At 46.6% G+C, this 16,570-nt stretch overlaps 1 protein-coding gene across 2 annotated transcripts in view; it reads left to right on the forward strand.

The window, feature by feature from the left end:
- The window catches only part of COL28A1 (collagen type XXVIII alpha 1 chain), a 148,798-nt gene that overhangs the window by 29,868 nt on the left and 102,360 nt on the right, over positions 1-16,570 (forward strand). For both annotated transcript variants that reach the window (XM_074986210.1, XM_074986212.1), the window contains exons 12-14: positions 8,996-9,064; positions 10,867-10,935; positions 15,753-15,821. In XM_074986210.1, the coding sequence (XP_074842311.1) occupies positions 8,996-9,064; positions 10,867-10,935; positions 15,753-15,821 (207 nt within the window). The remainder of the gene's footprint in view (positions 1-8,995; positions 9,065-10,866; positions 10,936-15,752; positions 15,822-16,570) is intronic.

Genomic DNA, 16,570 nt, shown 5'->3' on the forward strand with positions numbered 1-16,570 from the left:
CGTCTCGTCCAGACAGGGCTCCTTTTCAAAAGGACCCCGCCTACTTCGAAGTCCCCTTATTCCCATCAGCTCATGGGAATAAGGGGACTTCGAAGTAGGCGGGGTCCTTTCGAAAAGGAGCCCCGTCTGGACGAGACTCGTGGTGGCGAGGCGCGTCAATTTCGAAGTGCCACGGTCGCCTGCATGCTAATGAAGCACTGAATATGCATTTCAGCACTTCATTAGTAAACTTCGAAATGGCCATTTGCGTGGCCATTTCGAAGTTTGGGGCACAAGTAGACACGGCCCATGATCCCTCCTAAGTTGGGAGCTAGTGCAGACACAGCCTGTGTGTATTCAGAGGATCAAAAAATGGTATTAAAATACTATACAAGGATTTGGTCTTGAATTAAGACCAATGTCTTTGATATGTTTAAGCTATTATTTCTAAACAATCGGAGTTGCGACTAAAACTGATTAGAATTCGTTGGTCCCAGTATCTGAGGACAGTAGGCATTCTTCCTTATTAGCAAACTGATTTATGCAAATATATTTGGTTTACTCATAAAATTTCTAATATCTTCAATGAGTGTTGTACAGTTAAATTCTCATGCATCTCTTTCAAAATATACAGGCTTAACACCTGCAAGTTACTAATTTTACTCCAGAACCGGGGTAGGCAACTGACAAAAATACCATGTTTAGGTTCCATTAGAATTGGGCGTACAACTTGGCACAAAATTTGTTTTGTTCCTGAGGCAGTAAGTCCAGCTGAAGACACAAAAAAATGGCTGTATATGCGGAAAATGTTTATGGTATAAATGATTTTGAAATCTTTGCCAGTTATTTTTTTCCTTTCCTGACAAATGCTTTTCTTTTTCTTTTTTGTCCATCTTTCATGGAAAAAAACATGCAATTAAGGAAGCCCATAGTGGATTATTTAAGCAGGAACAAAAAAAGGCAAATAGTTCTGAAAGAAACTATTCATGCATCTGGCGAAACAGCAATGTTTCTAATAAGCCTGATTTACACTGTGTGACAGAAGTCTTGGCTTCTTTCTGTAATTTCACATTGGCAGTTCCTGAATAGTATTACCAGCTAATCTTATTAGGTGGGTCTACACATGAGCGCCCTTTCAAAAAGGCAAAAATTGAAGTTTGGTGTTCGAAATAGTGGCCGTCGAAAGGGAGCACCTGCCGCCATTTTCGGATCAGCATTTTGATCCACTCTTTTGAGGTGCCACCGCAGGTCTTTCGAAAGAGTGTCCACACGGCTCCAAGCCCTCTTTTGAAAGAAAGGAGGCAGGAAATGCCGTGGATGGGGTCCATGGCCAACAAGCCCTTCTGGGGCCACAGCCAGCCACCTCCTTTAACGGGCCCCTCCCTCCACCCTCCCCTCCTCACGAGCTGAGTGCTGCTCAGCCTTTCCCAGCCAGGCAGAGCCCACCCCTGCCCACGATGGAGGCCCAGCAACAGCTGCTGCAGGAGGATGCCCTCATTATGGATGCCCTGCTGGCAGTGCTGTGCACCATCACTGCAGCTGCACCCGATCTCATTGGGTGGCTGGGTGGTCCCCCTGGGGCCGTGGGGCTCCCCCACCCAGGGCACCGCCCGGCACCCCCTCTGGGTACCCCAACGCCTCTGGACCCACCCCAGCAGCACAGACTGGTGGGAGAGCTTGGTGCAGGGGGAGTGGGGTGAGGAAAGGTGGCTGAGGAACTTCTGCATGTCGAGGCAGACCTTCAATGAGATCTGCCACTGGCTCATCCCCGCACTCCGGCACCAGGACGCCTGCATGCGGCCAGCCCCCATGCTGGAGAAACGGGTTGCGATTGCCATCTGGAAGCTGGCCAGCCCGGACTCCTATCGCTGCATGGGACAGCAGTTCAGGGTGGGCAAGGCCACTGTCGGGGCTATACTTATGGAGGTAAGGTGGGGCTGGGTGGGTGGAGGGGCTGGGGTAAGGGGAACCCTCCACTGCAAGGGGCCAGATGGGGCAGGGGCTGGACGGGAGGGGTCAGGGGGCTGGTCGGGATGGGGGCTGGATGGGAGGGGGGCAGAATGGGCCTGTCATGGGGGGAGACGGCCACCACACCCACACTAGAGCACGTGTCCCCCTTCTCCCCCTGCAGGTCGTCAGAGCCATCAATGTGATGCTGCTCCATAGGCTCGTCTGCCTGGGGGATCTGGACAACACCATCGCCAGCTTCCAGGACCTGGGCTTTCCGAACTGCTTCGGCGCTTTGGATGGCACACGCATCCCCATCCACGACCCACCACACAGCGCTGGCCAGTACATAAACAGGAAGGGCTGCCATTTGGTGGTGCTCCAAGCCCTGGTGAAAGTGAGGGGCTGATTCACTGACATCTATGTGGGCTGGGCCGGCCGCACCCATGATGCCCAGGTCTTCCAGAACTCCAGCCTCTTCCGGTGCATGGGGGCCAGCACCTTCATCCCCCAGCAGGAGATCCCAGTGGCAGAGGATGTCATCATGCTGCTCTGCATGGTGGCAGATGCAGCCTTCCCCCCTGCAGCCATTGCTAATGAGGCCATACACGGGACACCTTGACCCCACCTGGGAGGCATTCAATCAGCACCTCAGCCACACCTGAAACATTGTGGAGCAGGCCTTCAGGTGCCTAAAGGGGCGGTGGAGGTGCCTCCACGCGGCTGGAGGTTGGGGTCCTCCACGTGCCCCAGGTGGTGGGTGCCTGTTGCGTCCTCCACAATGTCGTGGAGGAAAAGGGAGACGCCTATGACCCCGGGGGCGGGGGGCCCTCTGGCCGGTGCCAGCTTTGAGCAGCCCGGCACCACTGCCATCTGCCAGACCCACTGGGATGGCCACCGGATCCAGGTGGCCCTCAGACAGGCTTTTGCCGATGGCCACCTCTGACCCACATGCACACCTACATCCCACACACATCTGCCACCCACCGTCCCCGCCACCCTCACCCCCACCAGCACTGCACCCACACATCCACCACCCACCATTCCCTGAGGAGCACAGCACAGAGTGGTGAACAGTAAAATAAACACTTATCTACACTATTCTCATTGTTAACTATGTGCAAGGGGTGGGAACCTAACTTGGAGGCGGGTGAGGCACTCATTCTGGGGCAGGGGTGGTGGGCTGTGAGCCCCGTCAGCCCCTGGAATCCCTGCTTCCCCGGATGCGGGGTCCCTGGCAGGGAGGAGAGGGTGCAGGTAGCACAGGCAGATAATGCCGGTGAGTGGGCCTAGTGGGGGCGGAGGGTGTGGGCTGGGTGGGGGCAGAGGGTGAGGAATCAGTGGGGGCGGGGAGGCAGGCTAAGTGGGGGAGCTACTGGGATGGCCAGGGGGTGGGCAATGGTCGCCGTATGGTTCCGGAGGGTGTGGCCAATGTCCTCCAGGGTGGTCAGCAGCCTCTCCCAGGCTGCCCTCCTCCACTTCATGTTGGCCTGGGTGAGCCTCAGGTCCTGCTTGACCACCTTGGCCTGGAGTTGGCTGGCTGGGTCCTCCTCAGCCTGGCAGAGGGCCTCCGGCCACGGCCCTGATGGTGCGCTGCTTGGGGTGGCGTCTGGGCGCCTCCAAGGGCTGCGGGGGGGGCTCTTGGGGATGAGGAACAGCGCATGGCTCTACCGGCCCATGGATGGTGTGGCTGTGTGGAGAGGAGGACAGCAGGTCAGTAATGTGCCCCTGACGGAGGGGACCAGGCTGTGGCCCACCCGCCCAAGCTCACCCCATGGGGCCCCCGCTCCCCCAAAGGACACAAAAGACACTGACCCCCCCCAACGGGCACCAGCCTGCCCCCCATGGGCTGGGCCTCCCAGCCTGGGGGTGCATCCAGGGGTCTCTCATGCAGGTGGCCCTTCCTGTCCTGCGGTGTGCAGGCCCCAGGTGCTGTCTGGCACCGACCGGCTGCCACCCCTGGGGGGCTCGTGGTGCTGTCCACTGAGGGCAGGTGATGGGCTTCGCTGGTGCGCCACCGCAGGGTGCTGCATCCCATGTGGGAGGAGGCCTGTGTGCGGCCCGGGACCACCGGTCCCGTGTGTGGGTGACTTGCCATTGCATTGCCCCTACCCTGTGGACCAGGCGTGCGCCTGTCCCCGTACGTACTGGAGGTTCCCTCGGTGACGTCCGGGGATGTCTGGCTCCCGGTCGTCTGGCTGGAGGAGTGGGAGGGGAGGACGATGATGAGGTCCCCCTCCTCACTCGACCACTCCTGGGTCCCCAATCCGGGCTGCTCCTCCTCCTCCTCCTCTGGCTGCAGTTCCTCGGCCGAGGTGTCCAGGAACAAGGGGGGTGAGGAGCTCTCCTGGGGCCCCAGGATGCCCTGGAGCTCCCGATAGTGCGGGCATGTTGCTGGAGTTGCCCCAGATCGTCCGGCCTCGTCCCTGGCCCCGGCATAGCCCTGGCACTGCTCTTTTACCTTGGAGAGTACGCTCCGGGTGGCCCCTGGTGTGGAGGCCCTGCACCAGGTGGCCGAAGGCGGCAGTATTACACTTCTTGATCCCCATCTGGTGCAGGACCTCCTCATCCTTCCACAGGCTGAGGAGGTCCTGCAGCTCCAGCTCCGTCCAGACAGGGGCCCTTTTTTCCTCCCCCTGGGAACCCTGTGGGGGCTTGGAGGGGGGGCCGTGGGGCTCGCGTGGGGGCTGGCTGCTGGCCATGCTGCGGCACTGGAGCGTGCAGCTGGAGCACATGCAGAGGCTGCTCCTAGCACACCCTCAACTTCCTGCCACGGGTTTCCTGCGTGCGTGCAGTTTTAAGGCAGCCAAAAGCAGGGACCATAGAGCCCCGCTGCTGCCAGCTGGAGCTGCCCCACGCTCCAGCTGACTGGCGCCAGGGCGGACCCATATTTTGAAAAAGCGGACTGTGGAGCGTCTACACATGTACTCTTTCCATGTAGTATTTCGAAAGGGGCCGATCTTCCTGATCTGGGATCAGGGCTCGGATTTTGAAGTCTGCGCCCTGTTCTTTCAATTTTCTTTTGAAAGACGGGTTTACACGTGTGGACGCTCCTCCCGCTCTTTTGAAAAAGGGCCACATATTTCAATTTTTTGTGCACAAGTGGACCCAGCTATTGTATATTGCATTGACTTCTTCTGTGCTACATTGATGCTTTCCTTTTTGTGTGTGTGTGTGTGCATGTGTGTAACATATATTTGTATTTGAATATGTATAAAATTGCATTTCATCTGAGGCGCAGGTTGTGCAAAATTCATCCTTGGACCAGTATAGTACTAATACAAAAAGACACAGTAAAAAAGTAGCATTGAGTGTTCAAAATTAATTGTCTCTCACTCATTTGAGATTAAATTTGTTCAATGTATGCTCAAATTTTTTTCTAAACTGCCAGTTCTGCAAAATCACCCTGAGATCTCAGACAAAATGGTTCCTGGTTTATACAATATCACTTACAATAAAGATTCTGCAGGCCAAATTCTGCCCTCATTTATATTTTGTACAATCCCACTATTTATGATCTAGATTTAAATCTAGTTATAGCATTTAAGTGTAGAAAGTCAAATGTATAGACACCACCTACTTTAAATATCTTACACCACAGTTAAGCTTTGTGTCTGTGCACAACTTATCTGAGTTGAGTAATACTTTTTATATTTTTTGCATAAGACAATGAATAATTGTTCACAACTCAATAACCACTCATTCAGCTAGCAAAGTTCTAACTGGGCCTTCTCTAGTTGACATTTATGATAGCCAGACACGTAACAATCTTCTCAACTTCTGTTATCCTTATAGTAGGATGATTGAGCAACTTTTTTTAAAAAATAAAACTAGAGGTCCTGTTGCACCTCCACTTGCAAGCAGAAGTTGGGCTGGAAGAAAGTTCTAGACAGAAACTTGTTGTAAAGTGTATGGGCCAGGCCCTGGGCCCGGACTAGGTTAGGGACAGGCTGGCACAGTGCGGGGGTAGCTCTGTCAGGTGCTTGGGCTGGGCCCTGCCCTGGTGAGGGGAGGGGCTGGGGATGGCATGGTGTGGGAGTGGGGGAAACTCCACTGGGGGGCCGGGCCGCGCTCTGCACTGGCCAGGGGTGGAGCTGGGACCAGCACAGTGTAAGGCGGGGAACATGGTAGAACCTTGCCCAGGCAGACAGAGGTATGGATACAACAAAAATGATATATATGATTCTTTTTCCAGGCAAATAGGCTGGGTCTACAATACCTCCCTACTTTGAAGGGAGGATGGTAAGTAGGGTGTTGGGAGTTTATTAATGAAGTGCCGCGGTGCCTATGCAGCACTTCATTAAGCAAATCCCCCCCCACAGCAACTTCGAAGTGTTAACCGTCAAAGTGCTGGCTCATGTGTAGCTGCAGCTCACCCACTGGTACTTCAAAGTGCCTGGGCAACTTTGAAGTTCCTTTACTCCTCAAAATTTTGAGGAGTAAAGGGGCTTCAAAGTACCCTGGGCACTTCAAAGCACCAGTGGGTGAGCCACAGCTACACACGAGCTGACACTTTGAAATTTAACACTTAGAAGTTGTCACAGGGGTTGGGGGGGGATTTGCTTAATGAAGTGCTGCATAGGCACCGCAGCACTTCATTAATAAACTCCCAACACCCTACTTACCATCCTCCCTTCGAAGTAGGGAGGTAGTGTAGTTACAGCCATAGTATGGTGAATTTGAAAAGTAGCAGTTACTTACAGCTGCTCTCTTAGACTGCAGTTCTAACGCAAAATAATTCACACAATTTTTGCAATGCAAATTGCCTACGTTATTTTGAGATAACTTATTTCAAACTTGGTGCCATACAAATGGCACCGAAGTTTGAAATAAGAACGTGCTGCCACCCCTTTGGCAAATTACAAGCACTTGGAACAAATCAGAGACTTTTAGGTATATTTTAATAAGAGTGAGTTTTGGCCTATGAGCAGAAAGTCGGGAACCAATTGTGCTCGTATAGCAAGAGATGAGTGTATTATCTTTAAGGAATTAAGTAGGAGGGGCTCTAGTAAAGAAAATGGGACTTTCCAGTAAGCCTTTACTCTCAAGGCATTCTTCGTTGTTTCCATTTCCCGGTCACCATAGTGGTGTGGGGCTAGAACCAGGCTGCCTCGACACTATCTGCCATTAGTGGATCCATATTTCTAGCCAGGGTTTGTCATGACTTTTGCATTTGGTTCACAAAACAGGAATCCATCCTATTGCTGTGTTACCAAACCTTACATTCGATCCAGAAACACAGTGGGCTCAGAAGCAGTTTCTCTCTCATCTGTCTGTGCTGTAAGCTCTGCAATGGACAATTCCTCACGAATCCATTAAACAGGCCCCAACATATGGACCCAGAATTTGATGCTGCTCCGGTTCCAAAGCCTGGTTTGGGACCAGTTCCAGCAACAGAGTGACTTCATGGTCTTTGTACAGTGCCAGCTGCTGGCTCCCATCAGTGCCCATGCTGGGTTCTAAGGCCAGGAGGAAGCCATCCTGGCTGACCAGGTCATCATGAATGTTGGCTTAGAATGTTGGCTTAGAACTGGGTCCGGTGGCCAGCACCCAGTCAAACTCATATAAAACACGCATGATCTCAGAGAGGAGCCCCAGGTGTGATTCTGTTTCCTGCTACTTGCTCCTCTCCTGGCACTGGTCACCAGTGCTGTAAATTCACAAGGCTGATATCCATCCTGCTGTTTGCTGGCATGTGTGGTCATTCCTGGCACTCTTACTGAAGTCTGTAGTCATGCTGGCTTTGCACCAGAGATTCACCAAAATCCGGCTGTGATCCTATGACCCTGAAGCAGCATGCTTTGCAAAAGGCTTGTTCTATTTGGTCTCTGTTGCAAACACAGAAGGCTCTCTGCTGGTATGTTTGCAGCTCAGTGGTCAGAAGACAATGGAAGAGTGTGGCATTGCATGCACACCCTGTCCTGAGAAGGGATGTTACCCAGGTGTGAGGGACCATATTACTACTGATCACCATCTGTCAGTGATCTAAGTCAGTTCGTCACCCCAGGGCAGTGCAGTTGAATGGCCAGCGTCTACGTAGTAGCTGCTTGGTTGCAGGGCAGCATGGCCTAATGGCCAGAGTCTATAGAATAGCCTCTTAGTTGCAGGATAAAATGGCCTAATGGCCAGTACTGAGGGGTGTGTGACTAGATGGAGGGGGTGGGGTGGCAGCCACAGTAGGGTCCAGGCTCAGGCCCAAGCCCACCCAACTTCACTGAGCCCAGACCCAAGACTCTAGCTCAGTGGGGAATCCCACTGAAACTTGCTGAGCTCAGTCAGGTGAGTGGTACCACTAGCTCAGCCTCTCTGGATCACTTCCCGCTATCTCTGGTGGCAGCATAATCCATGAGGCTTCAGGATCCACAGGCTCCTCAGTGCAAGTCATTCCCCAGGTCTCCATCAACTCATTCCAGTCTTCCACATCTCTGGCTCCTGATGTCCTGTCTCTGGATCGATGTCTGGTCTTCCTCTGGAGCTCCTGATGCAGGTTCTCCTTCTCCAACACCCAGCCCAGACTGAGCTGAGTTGCTCCCCTTGATACTATTGCAGCCCTTGGAACATGCCCAGTATGCCTAGGGGGTGGGACTTCTTCTGCCCACAGTGTATTAACCTCTTCTGACCCAGTGTGGAGTATGCATACCCTGTTGCAGAGGGTGAATGTTGACTTAGTGAGCTGCTGCTACATGCCTAAGGGAAAGCACTTTTGTTTTCACTGAAGTCAGTGGGAGTTTGTTGGTAGAGAGAGAACAAAGGAATTTGGTCCCTAAGATTGTGGGGTACAATTTGGAGCCTGAGGAAATCCTGTGGTTGTATTGTTCTCAGTTTCGTCATATTTATGTAGTGACATCCTGACTTCAGTGATGATAATGCTGCAACTCCCCATGACTTCAACAGGACTGGGATTTCACCCATGACATCTATTAATTTTGGAGCTCATTTCTTTAAACCAGAAATGTTCTTTGTAAGTAAATACATGTTCCCCTTGGTATCAAAATCAAGGCTTATATTGTGGGGAATATTACCAAAGTATGGGCTTTTTATTGTCTCTTAACTACTTTTGTTTCTTTAGGGAGAGCCAGGTCCCAGAGGTCCATACGGTCCCACAGGGCTCCCTGGTGTTGGACTTCAGGGACCTAAGGTAATCATCAATAATCCATTTCCCATCATGATGAAGTCTCTAGGTGAATTCGTGGTGTATTTTAATGAAAGTTAGCTTGAGTTAATGCCCTAACAAGTGGGTGATTATCATGTGAACTGAAGAGAATATAACTTTTAGAAGTTTACAAAGTGGAATAGGATGGAGGTAGCTGAGTTGCTTGACACCCACCCAAAGTCTGATTATAATCTCATCTACAGCAGCGAAAATTCAAAGTAACTCCATCGAAATCAATGTAGGCAAGATCAGTTTCATGCCTGAGCTAAACATGGTCAGCCTCCAATCTGCACCATTATGTATATTTATATAACATATATAAATATATGTTAGCTGTTTTTACACAAATTATACATTGCCAGAGATAAGGGAACTAAACCTTGTTGGAGAATAAATGACTGATGGAGATTCTCTGCTATTTTCTATCACACACACCTATGCATTCCTGAGCCAAAGATTACTTCTGGTGTTAATTCTTCAAAAATTCCTTTAAATCATGTATCTTTGATACCTTATGGGTAAAGGGCTAATGCCTAGAACAACATACCTTTAAGGTTTTATTGCTCTTTTCCCTGCATCCATGGAACTCATGGGAATTTTCATGCTGTGGAACAATGTGAGATGTTGAATGCATTCTAGGTGTGCGTCATGATGGCTAAATAATCATTTTGTAATTTGCCCAGATGAAGGTGCAGAATGTTGTTGTGCTGCACTGGGAGCAGCCCAGGAAAGAAATTGTGGCTTACTGAGTCAATCTTCTTCCCAGGTTCCATGATGCTATGTGAATGGACTACACTGCATCAGATTTACACCCAGGCTGTGGCCACATTATCCCCTCCTTTCAGAGGGGTTATGGTAATGTGGCACTTTGGGGTATGCTAATGAGGAGCTGCCATGAATATGCAATGTCTCATTAGCATAATGGCAGCCACGTGCATGCTTCAAAACTGTTGGTTATGAAACGCAGCTGCCTGTGTAGCCAGGGGGCCTTTCGAAGCGGACCCCTGATTTTGAATGCCCCTTATTCTCAAAACCAGAAGGGAAGAAGAAGCTTTCAAAATCAGGGGGCTGTTTCGAAAGGCCCCCCCTGGCTACACAGGCAGCTGCATTTTTTAACTGGCAATTTCGAAGTGTGCACGGCCACCATTATACTAATGAGGTGCTACATATTCATGGCAGCACCTCATTAGCATATCTTGAAGTGCCACATTACCATAGCCCCTCCAAAGGGAGGGGCTAGTGTGGCCACATCCCCATTGTGGCATATGCTCCCAGTGCACTGGTGTAGCTGTGCCAGCTCCCTATTGCCTTGTATAGAGTGGGGAATGTAGTGTCTGTTTGGAGCCTGATATTCCCGGTGCACTGGCTGTGATGGTACCACGTACTGGTGCAAGAGTAGAAGGAAGTGCCTGTTACCCGCTTTCGGTGTTGCCACTGGCATGTAGGATGGGCGACAATCGAGCACTAAGGATAAATGAAGATGACTTTTATGTTCCTAAATTGTATCTTATATTAATTGTTCATCAAAAGATGCTAGTGGTTTCATCTCAGTGCCGCCAAGGGACATTATATGGTGCGCTATACCTCAGCAATGAGTAAAGAGTAAAATTTTCAAAAGTGCCTAAAAGGGGTGGGAGCCTAAGTCCCAGAGATGTTGAATGAAACTTAGATGCCCAAATGCCTAAGTCCCATTTCCAAAAGCCATCTAGTGCCAGTCACTTGGGCGCTTTTGAAAGTGACACTCTAAGAAAACAACAGGTAACATCTCCAAAATTCCTTCTCAATAGGGTGACAGAGGCCAAGAAGGAAGAAGTGGGCCTCCAGGACCTATTGGAATTGGTGAACCAGGATTAACTGTAAGTGGACAGGACAGTTCTGTATAGTGTGTTAAAAATTAAAAACAATTCAAGACAGCTAAGTAAACTTGTCCAATACATGATGGTCATATGGTCTGGCCCACTCTGAACCTGCTGCTGGGATAATGAGAGTGAGGATATGTGCTAGTAAACGTTGCAATAACTGTATGGGGCAGAGCTAAGCCAGGAGCCACTGCCATCTATAAAGAATATAAAACTGAATTGAAATTTGAATTTCCGATCCCAGCTACACAGCTTCTTAGGTCCTGATTTTCAGAGGTACATTTATATGTATACATCTCGTCTAAATGATACCAAGACTATCATGGGAAGTAATAACTCAGTGGTCTGAGCATTGGTTTGCTAAGCCCAGGGTTGTGAGCTCAACCCTTGAGGGGCCTGTTTAAGGATCTGATGCAAATAGATTTAAAAAAAAAAAAGCTGTCAGGAATGGTGCTTGGTCCTGCTGTAAGTGCAGGGGGCAGAACTCAGTGATCTCTCAAGGTCTGTTCCAGCTCAATGAGATAGGTATATTTCCTCCCACCAGTTTATACAACTGTCAAAAATAAAATATAAATCTTTAAAGAATCAAAAGTTGAGCATTCCTGTGTACCTACATGTAACTTAAATGCATCAGCAACACTATTGCTCTGGGAAGGTTATTTAGATGCTACGCATTTTTAATTTGTCTATGCCACTGTCTGTTTCAGGATCTTAGTTCCTGGTTTTAAACTAATTCTTACATTTCTTGGGTTATAAAGAACAAGCAAAGAAACTTGTAATTTGTTAATTTCCTTGTTAAATATTTTCCCATAGTCTCCTCTTAACCACAATAAATCTTCTTTCCTATTCTCTGCTGACATTCTCTACAAAGCCTGTTCAAAGCAAAGCATGTGAAACAACTGTTCTTGTATGCTTCCAATATTTCCCCAGTAGTCAGTGCCTTCAATTAGTTTACCCAGATTTAGGTGGTTCTGTTCAGCTCTGTGTTTATGTCCATTGGCTTCTATAACTGGGCACTAATTATATAGGAAGAAATATAAAATAGGTTATATTTCCATTGTTAAATATCATAGAGATAGATTATTCATTTTACAGAAATAAAATGACCTGGGGCAGCAACAATGGTGAATCACTAATATTTCATTCTAATATTATTTTTGTCTTTAAAGTCAGCTGATAACTGGAACAAGCAGAATATTATCTTTCCCCACAGAAATCACAGGAACTTTACACTGCACTGTGGTCATCCTTAAAAACCTCATCACTCTCCTTAATTAACTAAGAAAGGTTGAATTCTATGAAAGAGTAAAGAATGTGCCAAGTAGAAGTTGACTTCAAGATATATCTAAGGCAAAATTGGCTCCTTTCTTAAAGAGCAGCAGCTGAATTTCTATGCTTTGCCAGTTTTTAAAATAATTTTATTATTCCATTATTTCTCCAGTAATAAGTTGCTATGTCTCTGTTGAAAACCATGCACTTCTGCTCAGCTTTATCATGGCGACGTCTACACTACAGAAATCTTTCAAAAGAAGCCCTTCCGAAAGAGCTTCTTTCGAAAGAGTGCATCCACACACAAAAAGGCGGATCAAAAGAGTGATCTGCTCTTTCGAAAGAGAGCGCCCACGCAGCCCCCACTCTTTCAAAAGAATGGGACAGGGATCAAAAAGTCATGCGCCATGAAGACTGCTCTTTCGAGAAAAAGGGCCCATGGACCATCTACACACATTTTCTTTGGAAAGAAGCTTTCAGAAGAAGGCTTTCTTCCTGAAACGGGAGTAGGAGAGCACTCTTGAAAGGAGTGCCATGTTCTTTCGATTTAATTTCAAAAGAACGCTTGTGAGCAGATGCTCTGCTTGACATTTCAAAAGAGCCCCCTTCTCTCAAAAAAATATTTCAAAAGAACTTGCTAGTGTAGACATGTTTTACTCATATAGGAGAATAGGCACTGAGTTTATTTTACATGAATAATAATAAAAAAAATTCTCAATTTGTATAATCACCCTCTCGCATTTGGGTTTTGTACAGATCTTTTTCCACACAAAGCAGAAAAGTAATTGCCACCTTGCTGATCTTCAGAATCCTAATGATAATACGTGTACGACTGGAGATGTCTCACTCACAAGGTGAGGTGGGGCAGCTGCCACAGGCACTGCCACTTTAGGGGCTTTGTGGCAGCTGCCCCAGCCATTCTATGGCTGGGAGGAGACAAATTACCTACGGGCAGAGGACAGGTGTTCTTGTCCTTCCTGTTGTTTTCTACACTACCTTCAGTAGACATGCAGAAGAGTTTTTTGCCCTCTTCTTTATAACAGCCTTTTGTATACTTAAAGACCATTATCACATCCTCTCTCAGGTTTCTCTTCTCCAGACTAAACAAAATCAATTTTTCAGTATTTCCTCAGAGGTCACATTTTCTAGACCTTTAATCAATTTTGCTGCTCTCCTCTGGACTTCTCCAATATGTTCACATCTTTGGGTATGTATATACTTACAGGGCGTTCAACGTGCAGCGATTGATCTCTGGGAGTTTGATTTTGCCATGTGTGTGAAGATGTGGTGAAATTGATCTCTCTGGGCTCAGCTGTCAACCTTGTACTCCATGCTACAGTGTGAAGCAAGGGACAGCAGTGTGAGCCCAAAGAGCCTCGATCTACACTAGAGCAGAAAGTCGATTCTGATACATCAATTCTAGTTACACTAATGGCATAGCTAGAATTGCGTATCTGGGATTAACTTTGTTCCCTAGTGTAGACCAGGCCTTTGCTAAAGGGTGGCACCCCAGAATGATATTACCCTTTTCTGAAACGACATCATTGTTGTCTCATTTAATTTGTGATTCGCTATAACCCCAGATCCTTTTCAACATTACTAATAGCCATTTTTTTCTCATTTGTAGTTGTGTATTTGATTTTTCTCTTCCCAAATGAAGCACTTCACATTCTTCTGTATTGATTTTGTTGATTTCAGACCAATTTTAAACCTGTCCCACAAAGTGCTTGCAACTCCTCCAAGTTTGGTGATGTCAGCAAATTTACAAGGGGATTCTTCAGTCCTTTGTCCAAGTCATTAATGGAAATATTGACTAATACGTGACCCAGGACTAACCCCTGTGGAAACCCACTAGACATGCCTCCCTCGCTTGACAGAGAAGCATTGATAAATACTCTCTGTGTACAGTCTTGCAATCAGTTGTGCATCCATCTTATCCTAATTTAGTTTAGTCCACATTTCCCTAATTTTTTTAGACTGTTGTATTGGACTGTATAAGAAGCCTTATTAAAATTAATATATATCATCTCTACAACTTTGTCCCTATGTATTAGGCCAGTAATCTTGTCAAATAAGGACTTTTGTTTAGTTTGGCATGATTTGTTTTTGATCAGTCCATCCTGGCTATTACTTATGACCCTATTAAATCATTTATTTCAGTATTTTCACAGGTATTGAAGGTAGGCTAACTGAACTAAAATTCCCTGGTTCTTTTTGGTTCCGCTTTAAAAAGAGAGGCACAACATTTGCCCTTTTCCAATCCTCTCAGCTATCCCCTGTCCCCCAGGAGTTATCTAAGACAATTGCTAATGATTTTAAGATTCCATCAGCAAGTTCCTTAAATATTCTAGATTAATTTCATCAGGCTTTACAGACTTGAATACATCTAACTTATTTAAATATTCTTTACCTTGTTGTTTCCCTATTTTGGTTTCCAGCCTGCCACCTTGTTGTTAATATTAACCTATGTTGAGTGTCTGGTCATCATTTAGATTTTTAGCGAAGAATGATGCACAATAGCATTTAATACCTTATCCTTCTCAATGTCATCACTGAGCACTCCTTGCTCACTAAGGCTGTGTCTACAACTACAAAAATAATTTTGAAGCTGCTAGGGTCTACACACACTACTCCATTCCCAGGAAGGGAGTAAGGACTTCGAAGCCGGGCTCCCTAATTTGAAGTTAACATTGAAGTAAGGGAAACTATATGTAGACTCTCTGCTGGATACTTCAATGTAGTGCCTAATTTTGAAGTTAACTTCGAAATTAGTTCTTAGTGTAGATGCACCCTAAGTAGAGGACCTACACTTTTTTCTCTTTCTCTTTCTCTTAATGTATTTAAAGAACCCCCTCTAATTATCTTTATTGTCCCTTGCTAGTTGTAACTCATTTTACATTGTTGTCCTGTGCACTATAATCCCTCCGGGGATTACCACTATACAAACAATGGAGGTAATTAAAATAGCTTACACTAGCAAACAGAACTGTAGAGTGATTAATACAGGCTCAGTGCTATCCAGAAAAATGAGGTGATTCCACTGCTGACTTTTCTCCTTACAGAAAGGAGACGAGCAAAGATCCTGAGACCTCTGTAGATCACACTAGGTATGCAATAATATTGTAGTTATGTTCTACTCTGTTAGAGAAACAAGGTGAGTAAGGTAATACCTTTTGTTGGGCCCATTTCTGTTGGTGAAAGGCAAATGTCTGAGGTTCATCCGACTTGAAGAAGAGCTCTCAGTAAACTTGAAACCTTGTCTCTCACCAGCAGAAATTGATCCCATAAAATATCTTTTTTTATATATCATTCACATTATTTCAGCATTGGCCCAGTGTTACGTTAACTCATTTAAAGTGGCTTCTCCATCAAGTTCTAATAGTTTGCTTTAAGTAGGCTATTGCAGAATTTCTCATAGCCTTTGCAGTTCTCGCTTCTATGGCAAATGAAATGGGATGGCACTGGTGTATTTGAAATAGCAGCAGGAAGGAACCATTTAATTGCACATAACATCTGATGCTGTTTTCTCTTTTTTTTAACATCAGGGGCCTCGTGGTCCTGAGGGTGTACAAGGTGAAAGAGGGCCCCCAGGAGAAGGCATTCCAGGCCAGAAGGTAAATGTTACAGTGAAATTCTTAATTACTGTGAGTGGGGTTTTCAGAAGTGCCCAGGTGATCTGGAAACACAATACCCACAAAACCGAAATCGAGCATATTCTCCAAGACATTTTAGGTGCTTCTTTTAAAAAGTTTAAAGTCCTCCCAAAAGAAATGTCATCTTCCCCAAAATAAAGTAATACAGTCGGTCCTCAGGATAATTTGCTCCTATATAAGTAGTTTCAGACTTACACCATTGAAACTTTGAGGAACACAGTGTAAAAATTCCTCACACTTTAGTTTTTACATCGCTTAGAAAATGGAAAATTAAGGTAACCTTGCAGCATTTTTGTGACTGTCCTCTGTCTGATATTGCACATAGGATAAAAATGATTTAAAATGTATTTTGGGTTAGGATCACTTCTTTAAATGTTGTTTAAAATGCTTTAAATTTATGTTTGGTAACAACAAGTAAAATACTGCAAATAGGATAAAAATGGTTTAAAAATGTACTTTGGTTAGGATCATTTCTTTAAACGTTGCTTAAACTGCTTTCAATGGATGATATGGTAAGTGAGTGATACATTAGGTTTTAAATGGCCACATAGGCAAAATTTACACTCTTATAGTCTCTATCCTCCTCTACATATATTATTTCTTATTGGGGAAAATTCCTCATTATACGTTGTTTTGCTTTAATTCACAGTTTTACAGTCCCTATCCCTGAAGTATATCGAGGATCCTCTATAAATTACTGTCTCAGTTAG

Source organism: Carettochelys insculpta, chromosome 2 (genome assembly GCF_033958435.1).
Source record: "Carettochelys insculpta isolate YL-2023 chromosome 2, ASM3395843v1, whole genome shotgun sequence".
Classification (NCBI taxonomy): Eukaryota; Metazoa; Chordata; order Testudines; family Carettochelyidae; genus Carettochelys; species Carettochelys insculpta.